This window comes from Mytilus galloprovincialis, chromosome 8, assembly GCF_965363235.1.
Source record: "Mytilus galloprovincialis chromosome 8, xbMytGall1.hap1.1, whole genome shotgun sequence".
Lineage (NCBI taxonomy): Eukaryota > Metazoa > Mollusca > Bivalvia > Mytilida > Mytilidae > Mytilus > Mytilus galloprovincialis.
Window position 1 is genome coordinate 77,841,772 of NC_134845.1, and position 26,023 is coordinate 77,867,794.

Sequence of the window (26,023 nt, forward strand, 5' to 3'; positions counted from 1 at the left end):
GATACACTAAAACTTGCTGAAAACTTGGTGCTTATCTGCATTTGCATATTTAGAAATATTGTGTATCAAAAAATAGTTTAATAGAGAAATGGAGAAATATTTTTTTGAAAAGGGAATTCAATTATATAAAAAAAAATATGAGGTTCATTGTTTATGGGCTACTGCTTCCCATTCTAAGAATACCTATTATTTGCAATTCTCAAGAATTTATTGTATGGGAATGTATATCAGTGATTTATAGTTAATCTCACACTAGTTTTATGTGTTATACTCTTAACTTTTAAAAGATTATTTATGTATATGTTTGTATAATTTAAATGTTGTTGTAGAATTCTTGGACAGCATTACTTGTAGCTACGAAAGGTGGATTTACAGAAATAGTACAGAGTCTGTTAGAACATGATCCTAATGTTAATGCTCTCGACAAGGTATGAAAAGACTTCTGTAAATACACTGCTCTTGACAAGGTATGAAAAGACTTCTGTAAATACACTGAGCACTCTCTACAAGATACGATAAAATTTCTGTAATTACACTGCTCTCGACAAGGTACAATAAAATTTCTGTAAATACACTGCTCTCGACAAGGTAAGATAAAATTTCTGTAAATCAACTGCTCTCGACAAAGCATTTGAATAATTTATTATCAGTCCTAACTTGCAACCATGTAGATAAATCACAAAATTTCAGAACACAAACATAAAAAGAAATCAATTGAATTATTTTTTTGATTTTTGGAGATCTACAGTTATACTTTTTATTACATTGAGCCAGACTTTTTAATGACAAAAAACTATATCTTTTTTCAACACATTCTCATTTTGTTTTCATGCAATGTCATAGGCCATGTCTTGACAACGCAGTTGAAATTATCTTTTTTTTTTATTTTAATGAAAAATTACAGAAATTCATTGCAAACAATTAAAAAACATTCATAGATACCAGGGTTAAAAGTTTGTATATCAAACACATTTTTCTCTACAAAAGACTCATCAGTGCCAAAACAATTTTCCCCCAAAATCTATACTGTTATCCTTGACTTCTGTTAAAACAGGGACCCAGATGATACATATTATGCTACATGTGTTCTGATTGGCAAGATGACAGTTATATGAAAACTTAAACCAATCAAAATCTGTTTTATAGATAGACATATTTACTTTCACTTTCCTTTTGGCAATGTAAAATTTATATGTTTTGAGGATTGAAGCAAGAGTAAATTTCTTATAAACTGTAAATAAAACTTATTTCAATTATAATGAATATTCAAATGAACAGCATCAGTGGAAAAATAAGATGCTAATTATTAATTCAGTTTTTGAATGAAAATTTAACAAACATAATCTTAATAGGTTGTACATTGCATATTAATCCAGCTTTTAAAGTATATATAAATAACATGGAAGGAAGGAAAAGGTCAGCCAAATAATCTTAACATACATATCAGAACAATATTTGTTTTTCTCATAGCGTAAATATTGAAAAATGCATTAATTATGGTATCAGTAGCAACTTTGGAGCTATTTCTAAAAATGTTTAATCCATACAATAATGTCTAAATAAGATGGCAAGTTAAAAAATTTAGACACTCGCCAAGCTGGCAAGTGGGATTTCAATTTGGGGAGTTGAAATGAAAATCTGCTCGCCAATTTGGCGAGTTACAAGAAAAAAAGGTTTCACACACTGATGCTCAAAAACGGCTCCTTTAATTTCTTTGACCTGTCCTTTTTGCTTAATTGCATCTTTTTATATTTCAGGATGGTTTCACTCCCCTTTGTATTGCTGCTAAAGAAGGCTTTGCTGACATAGCACATGAATTGTTGTCCAAAGGAGCATATGTCAACATTGCTGATAAGGTAAACAATATATTTAAATGATTGATTTATAATTATTATGATTAAATTGTACTTTAAATGATTAAATTTTAATCATAAATGATTGAATCGTAATTATTATGATTAAATTGTACTTATTATGATTAAATTGTACTTTAAATGATTGAATTGTACTTTAAATGATTAAATTGTAATCATAAATGATTGAATTGTAATTATTATGATTAAATTGTACTTTAAATGATTAAATTGTAATCATAAATGATTGAATTGTAATAATTATGATTAAATTGTACTTTAAATGATTAAATTGTAATCATAAATGATTGAATTGTAATTATAATTGATTAAATTGTAATTATATTCTACAGGCTTCTGATACCATACTGATCCATGCAGTGAAAGGTGGACATCTAGAACTGGTCAGAGCTCTCATTAATAAATATGCTGATGTTGATGTAGAGGGCGCTGTAAGTTTATATATGATAATCAGACATTAATTAGCTATATTTTTTTAATTTCAACTGGGTTAGCAAAATAGTTATCAAAGGTACCAGACTTATAATTTAATATCCCAGACGTGCATTTCGTCTTTATTAGACTCGTCAGTGACGCTCAGATCAAAATAGAAAGCCTAACAAGTACATGTTAAAAAACATTGATGACCCTATGTGAAAACTATGTCTGTCAGTGACAAAAGTAGTAGTTTAATAATTGTCATCATTCAAAATTCCTGAAAAAATACAAGTAAAAGGAGATTTTGCATAAACATTAAAAAAGCACAAGAAAAATACTGAACTCAAAGGAAAATTCAAATAAGGGAAGTCCATAAAAACTTCCAAAAATCAAACCATCAATAACGGGAACAAATGAAAAACAACTGCCATTCTCCTGACTTGGTACAGGTTTTTTCCAAAGAAAAAAATGAAAGTCAAACTGGTTTTAGAGCAAGCTTAATGCTTGACTGTTGATTGTTTTACTTAGAAATCTATGGTGTACACTGTTTTACTTAGAAATCTATGGTGTACACTGTTTTACTTAGAACTCTATGGTGTACAATGTTGTTTTTTTTTATGGGGGGGGGGGGCATCTTTGTACTATGGACACATTCTTGTTTATAAGACTTGAAAGAAAATTTCTCCTTACAGGATGGTAAAACAGCATTATACTGGGCAGTAGAGAAAGGCCATACAGCTATTGTGTATTTACTGTTAGATTGTGATCCTGACCTAGAGATTTGTACAAAGGTATGAATAATTGGTTATACGGCCAAAAAAAAAATTGTTTGATATTGCCTACTGACGCACCTAAAGTAGCATTACCAAAATATTTTATGACAAAAGTCACTTCAATTTTTATGCCCAATTTTTATTCCCCATTATGGTCATTATGTTTTCTGGTCTGTGTGTGCGTCCGTCCATTCGTTCGTTTGTTCCTCCATCCATCTGTCCAGCTTCAGGTTAAAGTTTTTGGTCAAGGTAGTTTTTGATGAAGTTGAAGTCCAATCAACTTGAAACTTAGTACACATGATATGATATTTCTAATTTTAATGCCAAATTAGAGATTTTCCCCCATTTTCACGGTCCATTAAACATAGAAAACGATAGTGCGGATGGGGCATCCCTGTACTGGGGACACATTTTTGTTTTTTATGTTTTAACCTTTCTCATGTCATTTACATGCATAATCTTGGCCAAAGGAAAAAATTCTACAAGTCATGGGTATGCAACATATAACCAAAAAAAATTGTTAAAGGTGGCCTTATAAACATGTCAATTGGATAATGATAATTTGAGGATACAAATACTCAGTTTAGACCAATGTTCTTTAGCAGAAGCTGAGAGGACCCAGAAAAACTAAAACCATTTCCATACAAGTCAATATGTAAAATATTGGGGAAAAAAGGGAGATAAGTGGTAAATGTCAATGAGACAGTATAAACTGAAGGATATTTATAATCGACACTCATTATTGAGTATTTTTAAGCAGAAAAATCAGCTTTTTTTTAATGACAACTAATTTTAAGAAACATGTTGGCCTTTTAGAGAAACATCTGGTACTATTCCACTGCATGTTGATTTTTATAGCGAAATCAACATTTGATTGGTTGAAACGTTCACATGTGACGTCGAACAAAACTTCATATTCACTTCTTAGTATCATATTCCCCTCTGAAATGTCGGGGCTAAATCATGCGACTTTACGAGCGGTTAATGTACATAACGTCTTGAAATTCTTATTTTTCTAAAAAGCTTTTGCAAATGTCATTATCGTGTTCAAATTTATTTCAGACGTTAAAACAAAAAGACTAATTAAATAATTAATGTTTATCCGTACTGTTTATCAATATGTATGTTGTGTTTTGTAATAAAAACGAGCGAATAAGAAAAAATGCTAGTATGCAAACTGATATTTGAAGTTCAAATAGTATGCAAAAGCTTAGGCAGTGGAATAAAACATTCATTTCCCTTGGCCATGGGAGATATGAAGATTTGGTAACCCAAGAATATTCATATTTCACGAGGGCTCTCAGGCACGGGAAATAAATGTTTAATATTGACCCCTAATTGTGTTGCTTATGGAGAAGAAAAACCACATAATGTCTATAAATTTCTTTTAGAGTGACAAAACTACAAAATGAAGGATCAACCTAAAATAAGTTTTCTTCAATCCACAAAAATTCAACCAACAAAAATTATGGAATCAACTGTTTAAAAAAATATTAATTTCTATTGAAAGTGATACTAATATGTGGAAGTGTATAATTTTTCATCAATCCACCAGAACACTTTAATTAAATTTAATTTGGCTCGTTTAATTTTCTTAATATTTTGACAAATTATTTACTTTGATCCTTTGACAAAAATATAAAAATTTCAAAAAATTTGAACCAACCGTTTAACCAGAAAAATTACACTGGTTATATAGCAGTTTGACAAACACTTTTTTGGATTATTGAGAAGCTTGATATTCCCTTATGAACACAACGTCATTAAAACATTCTGCTGATTTTACAGAGTTATCTCCCTGTAGTGTTAGGTACCACCTTAATCCACAGTTGGAAAGACCCATTAATTTCTATTCTGATTATGTTGTATCATGTGAATAAAGAAAAGTAAACGATATGAATTAATAAATTGAAGACCCATTGGTTGCCTACGGCTGTTGTCTGCTCTTTGGTCGGGTTGTCTCTTTGACACATTCACCATTTCCATATCTCAATTTTATGATTTATTTTACAGGATGGTGATACAGTGCTACTGAGAGCTGTTAGGTCGAGGAATGAAGATGTACTCAGAATGTTACTCGATAAAAAGGCCAAAATTTCTGTTGTTGATAAAGTGAGTAGTTATTTTTGGTAAAATTGGTAAACTTTGACTCTATATTTCATTCTTAAAATGAAATTGAAGCATCAAATGTAAACTTTAGTATTGGGGAGGGCTTATGTCACCAGGAAAAAAACTTTTTACTTCACTTAGTGGCATCATGTTGTTTAGTCTGGGCTTTATTCCAGAAAGTAGAAATATTAACAAAATTGATTTTCTATGATTATGAATCATTTATACAGTGCAAAATATGAAATTTGTTTTTTGAGGCGATTACAGGGCTACATACATATTCAACCTAGCCCCCAGGTACCCCTTTACCAGCCACTGTTCAGAATTCATTACTTGAAGAAACATCAATGGATTTCAAAGTTTTAAAAGTGTTAGTGTAAAGGATAATTTCATAAATAATGGGGAGTTAAAATTAAGTGCCATTCATTTGTCGGAACAATATAAGAATAAACCAAACATCAAGTAAAGACAACATTGCATTAAAGTTGCAGATTTGAAAAAATTTCTATGAAAAATTATTTTGTAGAAAGGAGATACTGCATTACATATAGCTATCAGAGGAAGGAGTAAAAAGATTACAGAATTACTACTTAGAAATCCCAGGAATAGTCGTCTGTTATACAGACCTAATAAAGCTGGAGAGACGCCGTATCAAATAGATGCTTACCATCAGAAGGGAATTCTGTCACAAATCTATGGACATCGTAAGTATAGATATAAAAATAGGGTACTGTGAATTTTCATGGGTTTTGGTTGGTGCAGGTAACCCATTAATACAAATGTTCAACAAATAGACAACTTTCGATGTTCGATGCATTTCCGTCAAAAACTCTGGTTTTATTGAACGTCATTTGTGCGTTTAGGGGCGTCGTCACTTCCATTCCAATGTTGAGCGAGTGGTTGGAAAACTATAATTCTATATAGTACGAATTATTCGGCAAATTTAATTCTCAAAATTGACAATCAGCATTGCTGTCATTAGGGAATTGTCATTAAGTACCTACAGAACAACCATTATTTCTAGTTTATCCTGCACAATGACGATCACTAAGACGCTTGATGAACGTAAATAGTGCAGTGATACAGGCAACCCCCTCTATCTGGTAAATGACGTCATAAAGGCGCGTATAATTGACGAGTTTTTTCCGGTGACGGATGAACTCGAAAGTGGTCTATTGCAAATTATCTATAGGCTTTGTAAGCAGAGCTTATTAAAACCTCACAATCAAATACTGTTGAAAATGCAAATGTTCCTCTATCCACGAAAATTGATACCCATTAAAATAAATTAATTTACAGTATATACCTAATATTTTAAATATAAATGCTTACAATCAAAAAGAAATTCTGTAAAAAATCATTGGACATCATCAGTACAATTGTAAAAATAGGGTATATACCTAATAAAGTGGAAGAGATGCTGTATTAAATAGATGCTAACCATCAAAAAGGAATTCTGTCACAAATCTATGGGCATCACCAGGACAAACATGTAAATGGTGCATAGTTTGTATGCTAAGAGGCGGATTTTTCAAGAAAATATGTACTCAAACATGAAGTTGTTTAGTACTTTTTCAATGCTATAATTCATATAAACAAAATAGAAAGAATTTAAGATCACAATTTACATGCTATAAATGATCATTTCTTTTATTCATTTATTTTTATGTTTAACAGGAAATTTGAATGCCGCTGATGGTGAAAATCTCCTTGGTTACGATATATACAGCAGTGCATTGGCTGATATTCTGAGTGACCCCTCCCTCAACACACCAATTACTGTAGGACTGTATGCCAAATGGGGGAGTGGCAAATCTTTCTTGTTAGGAAAACTTCAGAGTGAGTATATTCAAAGAAATGAAAAAACACAAATAAAGCTTGCTGTATCGATGTGAAATGTTGACATTAAGTTTTAGCATTAGCATGGAATTGTATGGCTAAATAAAATCAAGCATAAAAAGAAAGATATGAAAAGGGCTAAAAACTAGCACAGAAAATGAAGGGACAAAAAGAATAATTTAAAGGCAAACACATTTATTTTAGGCATAATTTTTTTTACCATGTGCGAGTTCAAAAAGTTTGCTTGATTTTGTATTACTAGTATTATCGATTTTGAAAAAAAAAAGTTTTTTTTTGAAATAGAAAAAAATAGTTATATAAAAGTTAATGAAAATAATTTTTAAAAAAAATATTTAGGAAGTGCAAAAAAGTACCCAAAATAAGAAAAATCTTTTCATCCTTTTAACGCTATACACGGCATATGCAGCGATGCAATACGCCAGCCGCCACTGCAATTCGCAGCATATGCCGCGATGACAATGGATTTTACCTCAGGACTCTTTAAACATTCGGTTTTCATTCGGGTCCTCTCTAATTTTTCCTCATATGAATCGAGGATATTCAAGGTCTCATTTGCGCTTAAAATCCCGGCAATTTTTATAGTAAAATCATTCAGTAGAAGGAAAATAAAAACAAATATTTTGACAAATGCAAATTGCGGAAATCGGAAACAGAGCTGTAAATATGGAAATATTTCAGCGTTTCTATGGCGAAACTGACAACGAGGATTAGTTAAAAGGTTTCTTGTTATCTCAATGTGTTTATTACATTTAATTTGTGTAGGATATGTGATTTGATCGATCATTACGAGACGTAGAAAATAGGGAGAAAACGGAGGTTGACTAAAAATTTTGAGGACGGAGCCATTTATTTGTGCCACGATTACATAATACGCTGTGTATGGTGCAATATGCTACGGAATTGAGGAACTGGTGTCTTATCTATTATATGGCAGATAAAACAACAAAATAAATGAAGACTAAAAGTAGTTTTTATTCAAAATTCAACACAAATGTAATAAATTACACCTTTTACTTGTTTATTACCTGAAAATGCAGGTAACCTGATAAAAAATTTACTGAAATAATTGCCTAACATTACAGTTCATGCTCTCCTGATCATTTTTCATGCAATAGCTTTCTCTGTATCTCTTATAATAAAAAAGATACAGAAGTCTGAAAAGGAATATACTGTTCTAATGAATGAACACATAAAAAAATGCAGCAGCAGCACCCATTTTTCTATTTTTATGCCCCACCTATGATAGTAGAGGGGCATTATGTTTTCTGGTCTGTGCGTCCATTCGTCCGTTCGTCCGTCCGTTCGTCTGTCTGTCTGTTCGTCCGTCTGTCCCGCTCCAGGTTAAAGTTTTTGGTCAAGGTAGTTTTTGATGAAGTTGAAGTCCAATGGACTTCAAACTTAGTACACATGTTCCCTATGATATGATCTTTCTAATTTTAATGCCAAATTAGAGTTTTTACCCTAATTTCACGGTCCACTGAACATGGAAAATGATAGTGCGAGTGGGGCATTCGTGTACTGAGGACACATTCTTGTTTTGTGTAGCGTTGAAAGGGTTAATTCTGTTCTACATCAAATAAGAATAAATAAAAGTTTTCCATTAAAGATGCAGTATTGTATTTGAATAGAAAAAAAAATCTTCTGAAAAATGAAATTCTATCTTTGAAAAATCTTTGAATTAATTAAAAAAGCAGTGTAAATATAAAACACAGCATAACAATAAATAACATAAAATAGAATTTACAATTTGATTAAACTAATCAATTAGCGTTTATACTTCAGTATGTCAGTAAACACCAAAAGTAAAGTTTTAGGTTAAAACAGGTAATTTTACTTGGATTATATTTTTTTTATCTAAACACAATGAGTTATCTCCCATATGCCTATAAAAATAATGATTTTTTTTTTTTTTCAGAGGAGATGAAATCTTTCACTAGAGCCAGTGAGGATGAACATTTTACATTTTGCTGGCCTCTGTTCTTCTTCTTGTTACTGATTAACAATGTTATAGGTCTGACTTTAGCGTTAGCAGTTCAATGGCAGATTGGACTAGGTGTAGGTCTTGGCCTATTTGCTCTGGAATATGGATTTTTAGGTAGGTAAATGTTTATGAAATTTGGTTACATAAATTTTTGAATAAGATTTGGGATATTTATTAAATTAATGAAACACAACTTTTTTTTTGCTCACCTGGCCATAAAACCACATGAACTATTGCCATCACTTACAGTGTTCCGGCTAGGATTTCAAAAGGGCAGGGTGCCAATCCTGAAAAAGGGTATTTAATACGTGATATGATATTATGAAAAGGGCATCTTTTAATAAAGATATTAATCAAACACTGTGTTTATTCATTGAAGTCACTGGTTATACAAGAACTACATCATTAGCCCATATAGAACTCTATCTTTTTACTTTTTAGGCGGAAAAACTTGTCAAGCAGCTTGCATTTTTGTCACACAAGTTTTTAAATCATTACTTGGCACAGTTAAGCTTTATATGCAGTATGTTTTGAAAGGTGACCTGCTTCATTCTGTTTCTATGGTCTGACACACTTTACCATTTTCACCTGTCTACCTCTGTTGTGCTTAATGGCAATACAGCACAAAACAGCTGTGCTCAGTAAATGCTCAATGTTAGGATATAGCAACAGTGAAAACTTGTATTAAAAATAAATGAAAAATGTTACGGTAAAACTGGTCACCAATACAAAATCTACAAAAATGCCAAATGGCCAAAACAATTGGTTGCTTCCATAAAGAGTTATTGTTCGTAAATGACTATTTTGATGAATGTTAACCAATTATTGTCATAACTATAACAGATAGATAAAAACTGTAAATAACATTAAAAAAATAGAGCTACCAAAATGTCAAAATCACTGACTCCATTAGGAGTTATTGCCCTTTACTAACAATTTATTACTATTTTTTGTGTGTTAGCCAATTATCTTGGAAAGAAAAGATATAAATAAACTCATCATAGATACTAGGATTACATTTTGTATTTACACCAGACGTGCGTTTCATTTACAAATTAAAAGACTCATCAGTGACACTTGAATCCAAAAAAGTAAAAAATAACTCCAAATAAAGTACAAAGTTGAAGAGCAATAGATTGTTACAAACTGTTCTACATGTACTTCAATTAAAAAATTATCTATCTTGTCTAAAAACTTACATTCTTTGTGTTATCATCTTTACAGCTGCCATCTTTGTACTTGTGAGGAAAAACAACTTTAGAATATCTAACAATATCAGCCTGGTGCTGGGAAAAGAATTGAGATCATTGACTTTACTCATCAAGGTGTTGTTCTGTAATCCAAAGCTATCCTCAGCCAAGAAAGTGGATGTACCAACAGTTAAGTAAGTAAAATACAAGAAAGTAGATGTACCGACAGTTAAGTAAGTAACATATAGTGAAACCTGTCTTATCTGAACTCTGCCAAGAATTGAGATCATTGACGTTACTCATCAAGGTGTTGTTCTGTAATCCAAAACTATCCTCAGCCAAGAAAGGGGATGTACCAACAGTCAAGTAAGTAAAATACAATGAAACCTGTTTTATCTGAACTCTGCCAAGAATTGAGATCACTGATGTTACTCATTAAGGTGTTGTTCTATAATCCAAAGCTATCCTCAGCCAAGAAAGTTGATGTACCAACAGTCAAGTAAGTAAAATACAATTAAACCTGTCTCATCTGAACTCTGCCAAGAATTGAGATCATTGACGTTACTCATTAAGGTGTTGTTCTGTAATCCAAAGCTATCCTCAGCCAAGAAAGTAGATGTACCAACAGTCAAGTAAGTAAAATACAATTAAACCTGTCTCATCTGAACTCTGCCAGGAATTGAGATCATTGACGTTACTCATTAAGGTGTTCTTCTGTAATCCAAAGCTATCCTCAGCCAAGAAAGTAGATGTACCAACAGTCAAGTAAGTAAAAAACAGTGAAACCTGTCTTATCTGAACTCAACCAAGAATTGAGATCATTGACTTTACTCATTAAGGTGTTGTTCTGTAATCCAAAGCTATCCTCGGCCAAGAAAGTGGATGTACCAACAGTCAAGTTAGTAAAAAACAGTGAAACCTGTCTTATCTGAACTCAACCAAGAATTGAGATCATTGACTTTACTCATTAAGGTGTTGTTCTGTAATCCAAAGCTATCCTCAGCCAAGAAAGTGGATGTACCAACAGTCAAGTAAGTAAAAAACAGTGAAACCTGTCTTATCTGAACTCAACCAAGAATTGAGATCATTGACTTTACTCATTAAGGTGTTGTTCTGTAATCCAAAGCTATCCTCAGCCAAGAAAGTGATGTACCAACAGTCAAGTAAGTAAAATACAGTGAAACCTGTCTCATCTGAACTCTGCCAAGAATTGAGATCATTGACGTTACTCATAAAGGTGTTGTTCTGTAATCCAAAACTATCCTCAGCCAAGAAAGTGGATGTACCAACAGTCAAGTAAGTAAAATACGAGGAAATCTGCCTTTAATTAATCCCTTTTAAACTGTTTAGGTAGGGTAAAATGCCGAAAAATATTTATTATAGCTTGCTGTTCAGTGTGAGCCAATGCTCTGTTTTGAAGTCTGTATGTTGACCTATAATGGTTTACTTTTATGAATTGTGACTTGGCAATCATAACACTGTACACATTTCCCTTTTTACATGATATGTACATGCTGTTATAAAATCTTTGTGCATAATGATCCTACTTGGATTCAGAATTCAAATTATTAAATTAGATAAAACTCTTGAGCGACTGATTAAAAAATGGAAATAAATATCTTATTTCAAAACTAAAATGCAAGATTTTATTTTTGTAACACATGTACATATTCCCATACAATTTTAGCAATAATTTCTATATGTGTTGAATAAGTTCACCGTGTTAGACTATATATGCACAGAATTTCTTCGCAACAATTCATGTGTTGATATGATTTTCTAGCTCATAATATTTGCATTTGATAACGGAGTTGTACCGGAAACTTAGAACCAAATAAAACCAGATAAAGACAACCTAATCCTCTGGGTGTAAAGGAATAAGATGTTGGACTTTTGTCAATGAGAAATCTATTGATGGCAAAAGACAAATAAGGCAATATACAGTCTTCAACAAAACATGACTAATAATAATAAATAAACTCATCATAGATACCATGATTAAAATTTTATATTTAGGCCAGACGCAAGTTTCGTCTACATATGACTGACTCATCAGTGACGTTCGAATCAAAAATGCAAATACAGTTAAAGTAATCTATTCCTGAAGTAGAAAAGCCTTAGTTTTTCAAAAATTCAAATTTTTGTTAACAGTTAAATCCATAGTATAACTTTTAGTTATGAATCTTATTTTTTTTTAATTTGTGTGTTTTAGGTTTCTATTCAGTGAGAGTACAAGATTAACAAGTGTTGGTGGTGAAAAAGCCTTAGCATCAATGATTGGGACTTTGGGGGATAGTTTAGAACAAGAATATGGTACCCTTGTGGCACGCTTGTTCAGGGTGTTTAAAAAGGAAGCTGACACTATCAGTAAGTATTACCTTCATATGCTAATTACAATGCAAAAAATTATTATTTTTTTTGGTTACCACAGCATAATGAAAAGTTAAATCACAAAAATACTGAACTCTGAGGAAAATTCAAAACAAAAGGTCCCTAATCAAATGGCCAAATTTAAAAGCTCAAACACATCAAACTCATAGATAACAACTGTCATTTTCCTGACTTGAATGCCAGAATTTTTTTGAGTTTTTGGGTGTCTGTCGAATGACATATACATGTACTTAGTGAGAGTACAATATACAGTGCAACCTGCCTAATCCTACACCGAAGTATTCCAACATCCTTCTTTAACTGACATATTTTCCATAGTTCCAAAATATGCCTATCCTTGCAAATAAAACCTGAGTATTCTGACACCCTGCTTAATTTGACATTTTTTTCTGGTACCCCAGTGTGTCAGATAATACAAGTTACACTGTATTTCCTTGCATTCATAATTTTAAAGGTCTTTTCAAGTTATGTAGCTGGAAGACAATTAACTCATCTTATTTTATTATATTTCAGATACCTACACTGGAAGATTCAAGACATTTTGCTGTGTACCATATTTTGTGTATTTGTATATAGTTTTGATATGTTTAGAAGCGGGGGTGGCCATGTTAGTTACTTTCGCCAAAGATGATGATGTGTATTTCGATCCAATACATAATGTGACAACTACAGACTTTGGAGTAAAAATCAGTAGTAATATACCCGTGTTTGTGACCTTGATTGTATTTTCCGTGATAATAGGTGGTGCTTTTTTCCTCAATATATTCACATGGGGACAGGCCGTCATTGCGGTCGTTTGGTCACAGAAGAGACGTGTGATGAATGCTGGGTCACAACTAGATAGGATAAAATTAGATGGATTGATGCACAAATTGAAACTTGAAGTTGACATCATGGCGAAAATGGTGACAAGCATGGATGGATTTACCGAAAATCAGACTCGACTTGTTGTCGTTGTTGACGGTTTAGATAGCTGTGAACAAGATAAAGTGTTACAAGTTTTAGATACGATTAAGACTTTATTTTCAGACGAAGACTCACCATTTATCACCATTTTAGCTGTAGATCCACAAATCATTATAAAAGGAATTGAGAGCAATATTAAGACGTCATTTGTAGATACGAATGTAAATGGGTTTGATTATTTACGAAATGTTGTACATCTGCCCTTCTATTTACAAAGCCAGGGAATGGCTATACCTAAACAGACCATGACCAAAGGCTTCTCACAGTATGATGTGTCAGAAACTAGGCCAAAGGTTGGTATTGCTACATTGAGGAACAATTAAATTAACCATGTATAAAATCTTGTGAGGTCTTATGATTTGGATTAATCTCATCTATAGGCGCATGTCAAGTACAGTGAAAATGAAAGTGACATTCTAAATTGCCTCTATAGATAGTAATCCCATTTCAAAAGTGCCTTCACTTGGTACCATTACAATAAGAAGATGTGGTATGATCTCCAAGAGACAACCCTATAAGAAGAACCAGATGGGAAAGCAGTTAATAACTATGGGTCACCATGACATTAGGCTACTAAAAGCCTTATAATGACTTATAAAACAATTGAAACGAGAAAATAAATTCAAATGGAACTGCCCTTATACTCATTTATAAAACTGATAAAGGAGAGAGGGAATGTGTCAAAGAGACAGAGCAGTAAACAGCACAAGGCCACCATTAGTCGGTCTACAACACAGCAAAAAAAAAAACAATCACAAAATACAATGGGCTTCAGCTGGCCCCTCAAATTTATTTCCATGATTACCAACCCCATGCAGTTACATTTCATCTACTCATTAGAACAAAATTGCATGTTGAAGTAGAATTTAGTTTTCATTTTAAAATTTTAGTCAGTACAGCATCAGGAGTCAACTGTATCATCTACAACAGTTTATGAGATGAGAAAGAAGAGTCGGAGGAAACAAGGTCGGTCTGACAGTCTGTCAATAGCTGGAACATCAAACTTTGATATCACAGGAAACTTCTTCAGCAAGAATGACTACTTTAGTGATGTTAATCCACGTAGTATGAGACGATTGTTAAATATTGTTGCAGTTACAGGTAAGTCAATATCAGTTTCTTTTAGAATTAACAAAATTAATATTTGACAAGTTTTCACAAAATAACTTGTTGTAGTTCATCACAAATATTAAAGCCAGAATTCTGCCCCAATTTCATTTTAACAAATGTGAAAAAAACAAATATAAATTACAAAATATTGTTTAGGTATTAATAAAAGCAGATCTAAGTGATTAATATGTAAGACAGAAACCTATCAAACAACACAAAAACAAAAGACATCAGTCATCAACGGGAGGCAACCATCAATAACATTGAAGTGGAATACCAAAGACCATGTATTATCGGTCGTCCAACTGTCTATATCAATCGGCTCAGCTCTTAATAAAACTCCATATCACGGCTTTGTGACGTCAAATACGTTGACCTGGCCTTAATAACTTTGACCTGGACATATCAGCGACGTCATAATGTTTGAACCCACGTTGATAAGTTTGAACCGAACTTATCAAGTCAACTTCCGGTTGCTGGTGAAACTAAGACAATACTTCCAAAAGACACAAATACAGCCCGATAAATCGATTATCAGGTTATCGGCATATTAATATTGTAAAATATCAGCTGCTCGACATAATATGAAGGCTTTTTGATCTTGTTCGCTGCGCTTACTCGACAAAAGCTTCATATTATGTCTCGCAGCTGATATTTTACGATATCAAAATGCAGACAACCTGATAATCGGTACTTGTCAGTGGCTGGAATTTCAGAAACAAGTACAGATAGACATAATCTTGAGCAATACTTGGAACAAATTTGAGCATAATTTCAATGTATAAAATGTAAACAAAAGAAATAATATTATTTTTTTTTCAGGTCGTTTGTTGAGAGCATACAACATAGATTTTAGTTGGTATCGTCTGGCATCATGGATCAACATTATAGAACAATGGCCGTACAGAACATCATGGATTATATTGTATTATGAAGAGAAAGAAATGATGGATAATAATTCTACATTGTTTTCTATTTATCAGAAGTAAGTTTGTTGTTGTAAAGAGAGGGTGCAGGGGTTGGACCCAAAAGATCTGTACTTTATACCTTTCTTACAGCAAATCCAGTTCTACATCATGTATATATGTAAATGATAAGACAAATATGTGTACAGAATGTTTTTTATGCCCCACAAACGATAGTAGAGGGGCATTATGTTTTCTGGTCTGTGCCTCCGTTTAACCGTCCGTCTGTGCTTCCGTTCGTCCGTCTGTGCGTCCGTTCGCTTCAGGTTAAAGTTTTTGGTCAAGGTAGTTTTTGAAGAAGTTGAAGTCTAATCAACTTGAAACTAAGTACACATGTTCCCTATGATATGATCTTTCTAATTTTAATTCCAAATTAAAGTTTTGACCCCAATTTCAGGGTCCACTGAACATAGAAAATGATAGTGCGAGTGGGGCATCCATGTACTTGGGACACATTCTTGTTTGAAAATAAAATTGTTATAGCTTACACTACGTCATCAAGCATGAATAAATTTAATTTCAAGATGTAAATATATATATCTGTGTATTATGATCAGTTTACAGGATGAAAGCATTACTAAATTCATCAGCAAATAAAACTTATGAGGGAAAATTGGGGAAAAATACAAATCAGTTTCTTAATTTCAATTGTATACCATTTTTATACGACCACAAAAAAAAAATTGGGATCGTATATAATGGTATGATGTTGTTGTCATCATCTGCGTCGTCGAAAGACACATTGGTTTCCGGACAATAACTTCAGTTTAAGTGAATGGATCTCTTTGAAACTATTAAGAAGGTTCAATACCACAAAAGAAAGGTTGGAATTGATTTTGGGGATGATGGTCTCAACGGTTTGGGAATTAAGGGCCCAAAAGGGGCCCAAAACAAGCATTATTCTACTTTCATGATAATAACATGTGTATAAGTATTTCAATCGCTCTGAAATTGTTCCACAATGTTTAATACCACAAGTAGAAGGTTTGGATTCATTTTGGGGGTTATGGTGCCAACAGTTTAGGAATTAAGGTCCAAAAACAAGCATTTTTGATGTTTCTGGACAATAACTTGTATGTAAGAGTATAGATCTATCTGACATTATACCACAAGGTTCCATATTACAAAAGGAAAGGCAGGGATCGAGTGTGGGGATAATTGTTCCAAGGGGATATTCAAAAAGTTTTGGGGGGTTCAATTTTTTTAAGGGGTTCAACAAATTTTTTCAAAATTTTTAAAAGTTTCAAGAAAATTTTTTAATTGCACAGTATTGCGCAATAGATTTGCAAGATCTTGATATTTGTTTTGTGTCAGAAACCTCTATTATGTCTAAAATTTGATAATCCGAATTCAGACAGTATCAAGCTTGAATATTTGTCCAAATTTGGCCGTACTGTTCAGGGTTCAACCTCTGTGGTCATATCAGGCTATGCTCAGCGAAGCATTTTATTACATAACTCATATAAATCATGCACATATAAATGGCATGTTTAAATTCAAATCAGAAATAAAAGGAATAATCTGTCTATCTGGAAACATATCAATTAATTTTTTTCTATGCTTTAAAGAATTAATTGTGGTTCATTATTATTCAGGGACTAATATATTGATTGTCATGGATTGTGTGGGTAAAGATGAACCATACAATGGAAAGTTTTACACAATATAAATTTGTATGTAGGCTTACATGTAGAATGTGTCAAAACCCAAAATGTTTGGTATCAATAAAAATCACAATTATACTTGGCTGACTGAATTAATAAGTAGTTAAATACTGTAAAATCAAAATTATTGTGTTCATTTATTATTGCGATTTTGTCATTTTAGACTAAAATGCAATATTGAGAAAAGTCCTGTGTAACTCATTTAAAAAAAAAATCAAAATATGAGTTTTAATAATTGCAATTATAACTCAGTAGCATTTTTCGTAAAATAAAAACATCACAATAATTTCTGAATTTACAGTAAGTAATACATTGTTTGAACTATGACTTATTTGCAAAAGCTAAACAAAAAGAATATCAGAAAAGAACAAAATGGTTAGAAAATAGAATGAAACAAAAGAATTTTCTGACTGATAAATGTATCGTGTTATTTTATATTTTTACCAGAATTGCAGATAAATTACCAATTTCAAAAGAAGTTGAGCCTCTGCTTGAGATAGATAGAAATCCACGAAAATTAGAAGCTTTCTTATCTAGTAAATCCTCGTCATCCAAAAGTCAAATGTTGACAATCGCTGATCTAAAGAAATTCCTGCCGTGTACGATCAATCTGGATCCATACCTCAGGAAACTTATCAGAGGTAATTATTATTGTGGTACATTACAGGCATGGTGGATTTTTGTGTATTTCAACTTATTCCAAAAACCCAGTTATTTCTTAATGCATTTCATTTAGACAACAACAACAAACAAAAAATCACAACTACTCTATCCAAAAAAGATTTTTACCGTGTAGTTCTTTTGGACAAATAATATCAAAATTATAGAAAAAAATCTATGAGCTATAAATCAAAATACGGATAATTAAGCAGTTAAGCTGCTTTATGCAAGCACCCTAGATTTCTGTTCTACCCAATAAATGCTGAAATATGTGCCACTTTTATTATCTGGCTGGCTATTATGTTATTTATAACTAATTGGACACTTTTTTCATACTTTTTATTCTGGAATATAAAAAATATTACCATAAAAACCTTAAATGATCTTCGAATCACCCATAAGTTTTGAAGTTGCACATAGGAAGTTGTTTTATAGAAATCCTTCTATAGTTTATTATCCCCTGTGCTGTTGGCTAAGATGTCAAAGAAAATTATATGAAATATTTGATCGCCGAAAATCTATAAAGATGAGTTGTTTACATTTCCCAAATGGCAAAAGTCGTAGGAATATTGTTTGTCATCGAAACGTATAACATACGTCAGTAGTCTATTAATCAGCTGATATAAGTGGGCGGCAATTTCAAATTACATACATTGTAGAAGACGAAATTTACATACCTTTTAAATTGGGAGGATTCTGATGATATATAGGTACATTATTATTAATCATTTCATTCGTTTTTTGTCTGAAATGATTGAGATTATTTAAATTGTCTTAATTGAGTAATCTTAAATGTATGCTCATTTGTATTCTTGTTAATATTATTCCGTTATCTCGTAAATGACCTTCATGCTTGTCAAATAAAGTTGTTGTTATTGTAGTTTTCTCATTGGTCAATGTTAACAGGTCAAGGTCATTTCAAGATTGTTTCGCTTTGGTGTTACATAATGCTACACGTGCTTTGATTTAGCTCAATGTGCTTCAATAAATACTGAGATTAAAGATTTAACAACCGTCCTAGGTCCTGTAAAAATATCAGTTCAAAGAATATGATATGCTGACATTTTGTTATTTAGAAATTAAAGTTTCCTTCATAGAAAAGCAAAGGCCATTTCTTTTCTTTGATCATATTATGCTTTTGAAAATTCAATTAAGTGTTTTTAATAAAAAAATTTATTAAATATCTGAAATTGAATTTTGAGTTGGCAGTACTTTATTTAAGGGTTATTATTCATTTTTTTAATGGCAAGACTATCAATTTAATGGAAATTTACCGCATTAAATGTAACCATAATTAACAGACCTAATTTAATGGGTATATTTTATGGCTCATTAATGCCAGGGTATTCTCACAGTAGTGAGTGCACATTGAATCCAGTGATCAGTTTGAAAAGATTTGTGAAAAATGCTAAGGGATAATGAGAGATAAAAAAAATAAAACATACAACAAAAGACAGTAATAACTGATAGACATATTTTATTATTTCCAATCATGGTGTAAATAGAGCAGTACAACCATACATAACTAAATTAACAGATTCATTAATAAAGAAGAAAAGTAATTTTTATAATTTAATAGATCAGAAAATAATACATATGAAAATTATAACCTGTTTTATTTCTAATCTTAAAATTTTTAACCTTTTATCCAAATCTGATTTTTTTTTTTAGCTTTTTATTCAATACATTTATAAGATAATTCCATATACTTGTTCTTGTCTTTACATTTGTGGTCTACAGACGCCTTACCAGGTAAACAGTGTTGTCATATCAAATTTTAATGTTTATTGTATATTTTACATTAGCGTGAATTTAATATACACTAGTAGTGAAATCTGCTTCATTTGCTGCTTTTCACATAGAATCATATTCAAAACAGTGTGGCTGTGGCCATTGATTGACGACCTAAATTATCCCATTGACTGGGACAGATTAGGTGAACGTTTGTCTGTAACGACCACTGCTCACTATGTACTTGTTAAAGATACTGAAACTATGGGGTCACCAAAGGTTGTCAACACCTAAAAAAAGTAATTCGAAAAAACTAATCAGGAATAATACGATGTTTTGATTTATATCAATAATATAAATCAAAACATAAAGGTTATTCCTGATTAATTTTTCGAATTATTTTATTATTAAAGGCGTTAAGAACCTGTGGTGAACCCACAGTTTAAATTCTATAATAAGTAAGTAGTGAGCAGTAGTCGTTACAGACAAACTTCACCTAATCTGTCCCAGTCAATGGGATAATTTAGGTTGTCAATCAATGGCCACAGCCACACTGTTTTGAATATGATTCTAAGTTTAATACCTGTGTTTAATTTGATATTCATTGTTACATGGTTTATACATATGCTGTGAATTAAATATCCACTAGTTATGCTAGATGTGAATTCATCTCTATTTGCTGCTTTTCACATTAAGTTTAATACCTGTGTTGAATAAAGTTTTCCTTTAGAACTGATCACCTAAAATAATAACATTGTCTTTTTTTGTTTTTTACATAAATAATACTTTGAATTTAATATCCACCAATTGTGACATCATCTTTATTTGCTGCTTTTCACCTAATTTTAATACCTGTGTTTAATAACATTTTCTTTTAATAGATCACCTTAAATAATAACATTATCTTTTCGTAAATTTTATTTTAATTAACAAGCTTCATTACCCTCGGTAGTTGTGTAGAAGTGTGAATTTTTTTATTTATCAGTGTTTAGCAGCTTTTGTTGTTTAAACATGTATGATGCTTAGCGTAAATGGGCTAAATAAAATATGTGGTTCATTTTGATTTGTCACAAGTGAAATATTAACCTAAGACAAATGTTTTGCAAATAGTGCAAAACTGGCTTGTGGTATTCTAATGACAGTAAAATAATTGCATTAAATGTTGCATGCAAATAGTGTTATTATAAATGCATAAAAAGATTTACTAAGTTAGAAAACTGCAAACAAAAAATATTGTCTTGAAACAGCTAAAATGAATGGAAAAAAAAACAAGTCTACAGTGACATTAGCTGTCAAAGAAAAATTGCAATTTATAAAATTTATTCTATTTTTAGAATTACAGAAGAGTACTGATGTCTTCAGATCTGAGTTCCCCATGTTTCCTCCTGCGTCTGGCATGTCTACCTCCGTTTTAGGAGTACCATCATCCATGGCCACAGGAATGATTCCAGATCAATATGCCACACCCAGACGATTGAGTAACATCAGAAATCAAAGTGCCTCAAATCTGTTGCAGACGGATAGGCAGATGCCACCTGCAATGCCACAGTATGGAAATATGCCGTATTATCCACCACATTTTTATGGCATTCCATCCTATATGCCACAGTTATCATCTAATGCCAAACTATTACCAGAAATGACAGCAAAACAAGCTACTCCTGATACTTTTATAAAGGTAATAGATACTCATTGTAGGCAACAAATTTTAAAGAGACCTCAGTGGTCATGTGGTCTTCTATTTATTCGTGTTTACAAATTTTCATGGAAGGATTGAAAATTGCATTTAATTTTTAGATATCAATTTTGAGTATTTATCAAAGACAACATACAGGCTTATAGAAAATGTATACTTTATTGAACTTTTAAACTTGTGGTCGCCCTATAACCCTCAAAATCCTGGATAAAATAGTAATGAATCCAAAGAAAGTGGTGCTTCTTCTGAATCAACCTGTCAACAGAAATCATACACACTGACAGTCAACAAAATCTCAACTCTCAATAGAAATTTAAAAAAGAAATGGTTTGATTGCCAATGAGACAACTCTTGAAAAAAAAAACCAAATGACACAGATATTAACAATTATAGGTCACCCTACGTGTCAACAATGAGCAAAGCCAATACCACATAGTCAGCTATAAAAAGCTCCAAAATGATAAATGTAAAACAATTCAAACAGGAAAAGTCACAGCCTAATTTTTATGCCCCACCTACGATAGTAGAGGGGCATTATGTTTTCTGGTCTGTGCCTCCGTTCGTCCGTGTGTCCGTCCGTCCGTCTGTGCGTTCGTCTGTTCGCTTCAGGTTAAAGTTTTTGGTCAAGGTAGTTTTTGATGAAGCTGAAGTCCAATCAACTTGAAACTTAATACACATGTTCCCCATGATATGATCTCTCTAATTTCAATGCCAAATTATAGTTTTGACCCCAATTTCATGGTCCACTGAACATAGAAAATGATAGTGCAAAGTTCAGGTTAAAGTTTTTGGTCAAGGTAGTTTTTGATGAAGTTAAAGTTACATCAACTTGAAACTTAGAACACATGTTCCCTATGATATGATCTTTCTAATTTTAATTCCAAATTAAAGTTTTGACCCCAATTTCACTGTCCACTGAACATAGAAAATGATAGTGGGAGTGGGGCATCCGTGTACTATGGACCCATTCTTGTTGTACAAATAAATAACTAAAAACAAATATGTAACACAGCAACAAACAACAACCACTCAATCACAGCTATGGACAGGCACATACATTAGAATGTTCTCATAAAACATGCCAGGCAAAACAATATTTGATCGAAATTTTGAAAAAAGAAAGAAAAAATCTGACATGTTGGAGAAAGACATACAGTTGTTGTGGCCTTTCATAAAAATGTTAGCATGAGATAATACAATTAATGGGGTTTTAATACCCCCTCTTTAAAAAAGTGGGGTATACTGTTTTATCTTTATCTGTCTAACTGTCCCATGAATATTTGTCTTCACATCTTTCTCAGGAACTACATTAATATTACTATCTATTAAAAGGATTTCTAAAATTTGGGTTTAGGATTTATATAAATCAGCTATACTCTTGTCACAATGTGATACATTTTCAGATTCATCACTCAACAACTTCCTGGCCAGGTATCATTAGTGAGCAGTAGCTTGCAGTTTCATTTATTTTTTTATTTTTTTCAGGGTTACAACAATGAAAGATTGAGTTTGATGTCTGTGCAGGATATTTGTAGTCTGTTATCCAAACTCGATGGCATCAACAATACATTCCTACTGAAATACCAAGACTGTGTGATGGATAACAACATCAGTGGGCGTGTCCTTGTCAACTGTGACCTTAGTGAACTTGGACAAGTCTTAAATATGAAGTTTGGTGATTGGCAGTTATTTAAAGCGGCGGTTAAATCGCTTATTGAGAGAGAGAATAATCTCACAGCTAGAAAAATGAACCCCGTGAGAGAAGAATCAGAAGTGAATAGAAATTCACAGAATAGTTTTGGATCAGGTTCAACGGTTGGTTCGAATGTTTCTAACGGAACAAATAATAAATCGGAAAAGTCACAAAAAGTGTTCAGGTCAACGAACTCTGAAGGTTCAGGATCCTTGAAATATAAGCTCCCCAAAAATGACATTGCTGATGATTTTGAGACGATTACGGAACACGAAGAGCTGGTGGCCCTTAATAGGAGAAGTAAAATGCCTCGTAACGATAGTGTTATACAGCAGATGAGTTACGAATCTAGTCTACTTCACGATGCCATTCATAGCTTTTCTCAAATGGATGAAGAAGATGAGGATGAAGAGTCGGATAGCGATTTAGAAGAAATTGATGCGGACGCAACTCCATCTGGAAGTCTCTCAAGCGTTTTAGAAATTGGATCTGAAGTAAAGAAGAAGAAAACTCTTCCTGTTCAATTCTCTTTGTCATCGGAACAGGACAATGATGTTTCACTTGATTCAGCAAGAATTTCTATAACTGGAAGAGACACTGAACCGTTACTAGGGGCAACAGCCTTTCCACAGGTGGAATCAGACAGCAGTTTATACAGAGAAAGTCATCATGAAAGTTTAGATGAGATAAGACAGATGTTATCTCAGGATTTAGGACGACAGAGCTCACCAAATTTGTCGAGGACTAAATTGAAGTCAGCGCTGACTGTGGTAAGGAATGAAGACATTTCAAAGTCCACCGATTCTGGCGGTTTCACTCCTGGTTTCACTCCTGGTCTTGGTGCAGGAAATCGTTCCCCACAATTTTCAGCCGGATCAGGATTGAACAATGATGAAGTTGAACTTGTCAATGAAGTGGACCATCATCATCATAAGTTGACAAAGGAAAATTCTATTGAAGATAGTATACACGACTTTGTTATAGACTCAGCACAGAATAGGTCAGGTCAGAGGTCGTCTCCAAGCAGTGTGGATGATATACAAATGATTATATTAGACCATAGTAAAGACAAGGGACCAGAAGCTTTTGTATAATACAGGGAACCAGTTTGCTTTAATTTGATACTGTGGATTCATTATTATTCGTTGGATACCAATTTTCGTGGATTTCGCGGGTACAGGAGAACAACGAATTTAGATGTTTAACTAATAACATATTTTCTATAGGCTTTGTACACAGAAATCGGCAGACCATAAAATTCAAATATCCACAAAAATGTAAGTTTGCCTCAATCCACAGAAATTGATACCCACGAAAATAAATGAATCCACAATAGTAGGAATGAAAATGCAAAAAATTTGATCAAATTTGATCAAATTACTATGGATTATAACTCATTTTCTGTTTAATCTCCGTGTGGTGAACCAACGCCTTATAAATCATTTTGGTAGAGTCCCTGAAGTGGATACCTTGGTATGCCGGGTTGTCAAATCATGCAAACGAATGCAATACTTAAATAATATTAAAATTGACAACAACACTTCAAATGGTCTGCAATTTTATTATCTAAGGTCTACATGTTTCACCTGCGAGGCAGGCGTCTTCAGGACAATTTATATACAATTTACTCTGCCTGAGGTACTCAAAGTGGTGAAATAAAGTGACGTTATAATTGACAATGGTAGGTATTAGTAACGTAATGGTGGTTATTATTGTACAAATAAAAATAGAATAATTAAAAATAGATTTGAAAACGAAAGTGTTCAAGTTATAAATAGATTGATATTAAAATGTTCTGTATATGGTTAGCATACGGTGGTGTTACTGGTGCATAGGTCAATTATGCTATCATCTTCAGTTAGGTCTATCATGGATGTCTGGATTTTCTTTAAAGATGTGTCTAAATAATTATAATTGTTCGTTGTGTACTGGTCCCAGCTTTCATAATGATGGTACGTCTGTTGGTGGTAGGATTTCTTTTCTGTTAAATAGCTGTAACTATTGGTACGATATTTGTTCCAGTCTATTGGAGTGGTTTGAATTTGAGAATTAATTGTGCTATTTGAATCCGATAGGTATAAATCACTTTCCAAAATTTCTGATGTTTTTTCTTTCTTTTCTGGGTAGGTCACTGATGATTTTCCGGAGATAATCCTAAATGTAGGTTTCTTTGTACTGTCCCATTTTCTTGCCTCGAAAGGTGGCACCCATTTTTGAACTCGGGTGGCCATCTGTTTTGGTGTTCCTGTAGTTTCTGTGTAATTTTCTTGGTCTGTTCCATTATGTTTTTCTCGGATATGTTTTTTGATATTATATTTCCTGGTGAATTTCGCTTCGCAGATGTTGCAGTTAAAATTCTGTACGGTTCCTTCATGAAAAGTTCCGTTGTGTCTTTTCAGTGTTCCTACGTTGGCAAAATTCTTGTTGCATTTGGTACAATTGATTCCTATTGTTCCTTCTCTGTTTTTCCTTGGTGTAACTTTGGTTTTCGCCATTTTAGCGTCTTCTATTCAGTCCCCAGGGTTCTGCTGTTGAAAGTTGTCGTATGGCAGCTTCCTCCGTTCTTAAGTGTATGTTGACGTCTGTTGGTGTCTTGGTAATGCGAAGCGAAATTCACCAGGAAATATACACAATGGAACTTTTCATGAAGGAACCGTACAGAATTTTAACTGCAACATCTGCGAAGCGAAATTCACCAGGAAATATAATATCAAAAAACATATCCGAGAAAAACATAATGGAACAGACCAAGAAAATTACACATAAACTACAGGAACACCAAAACAGATGGCCACCCGAGTTCAAAAATGGGTGCCATCTTTCGAGGCAAGAAAATGGGACAGTACAAAGAAACCTACATTTAGGATTATCTCCGGAAAATCATCAGTGACCTACCCAGAAAAGAAAGAAAAAACATCAGAAATTTTGGAAAGTGATTTATAC

The 26,023-nt window shown here is 32.7% G+C and overlaps 1 protein-coding gene across 2 annotated transcripts in view; it reads left to right on the forward strand.

Annotated features, from left to right (window-relative positions):
* The window catches only part of LOC143042617 (kinase D-interacting substrate of 220 kDa-like), a 44,330-nt gene extending 18,512 nt beyond the window's left edge, over nucleotides 1–25,818 (forward strand). For both annotated transcript variants that reach the window (XM_076215020.1, XM_076215021.1), the window contains exons 8-23: nucleotides 330–428; nucleotides 1,758–1,856; nucleotides 2,207–2,305; nucleotides 2,984–3,082; nucleotides 5,078–5,176; nucleotides 5,700–5,877; nucleotides 6,851–7,012; nucleotides 8,949–9,128; nucleotides 10,239–10,398; nucleotides 12,417–12,571; nucleotides 13,109–13,854; nucleotides 14,452–14,662; nucleotides 15,494–15,656; nucleotides 17,748–17,941; nucleotides 21,026–21,369; nucleotides 22,873–25,818. In XM_076215020.1, coding sequence (XP_076071135.1) covers nucleotides 330–428; nucleotides 1,758–1,856; nucleotides 2,207–2,305; nucleotides 2,984–3,082; nucleotides 5,078–5,176; nucleotides 5,700–5,877; nucleotides 6,851–7,012; nucleotides 8,949–9,128; nucleotides 10,239–10,398; nucleotides 12,417–12,571; nucleotides 13,109–13,854; nucleotides 14,452–14,662; nucleotides 15,494–15,656; nucleotides 17,748–17,941; nucleotides 21,026–21,369; nucleotides 22,873–24,174 — 4,290 coding nt within the window. In that variant the 3' untranslated portion in view covers nucleotides 24,175–25,818. The remainder of the gene's footprint in view (nucleotides 1–329; nucleotides 429–1,757; nucleotides 1,857–2,206; nucleotides 2,306–2,983; nucleotides 3,083–5,077; nucleotides 5,177–5,699; nucleotides 5,878–6,850; nucleotides 7,013–8,948; nucleotides 9,129–10,238; nucleotides 10,399–12,416; nucleotides 12,572–13,108; nucleotides 13,855–14,451; nucleotides 14,663–15,493; nucleotides 15,657–17,747; nucleotides 17,942–21,025; nucleotides 21,370–22,872) is intronic.
* The last annotated feature ends 205 nt before the right edge of the window (nucleotides 25,819–26,023 follow it).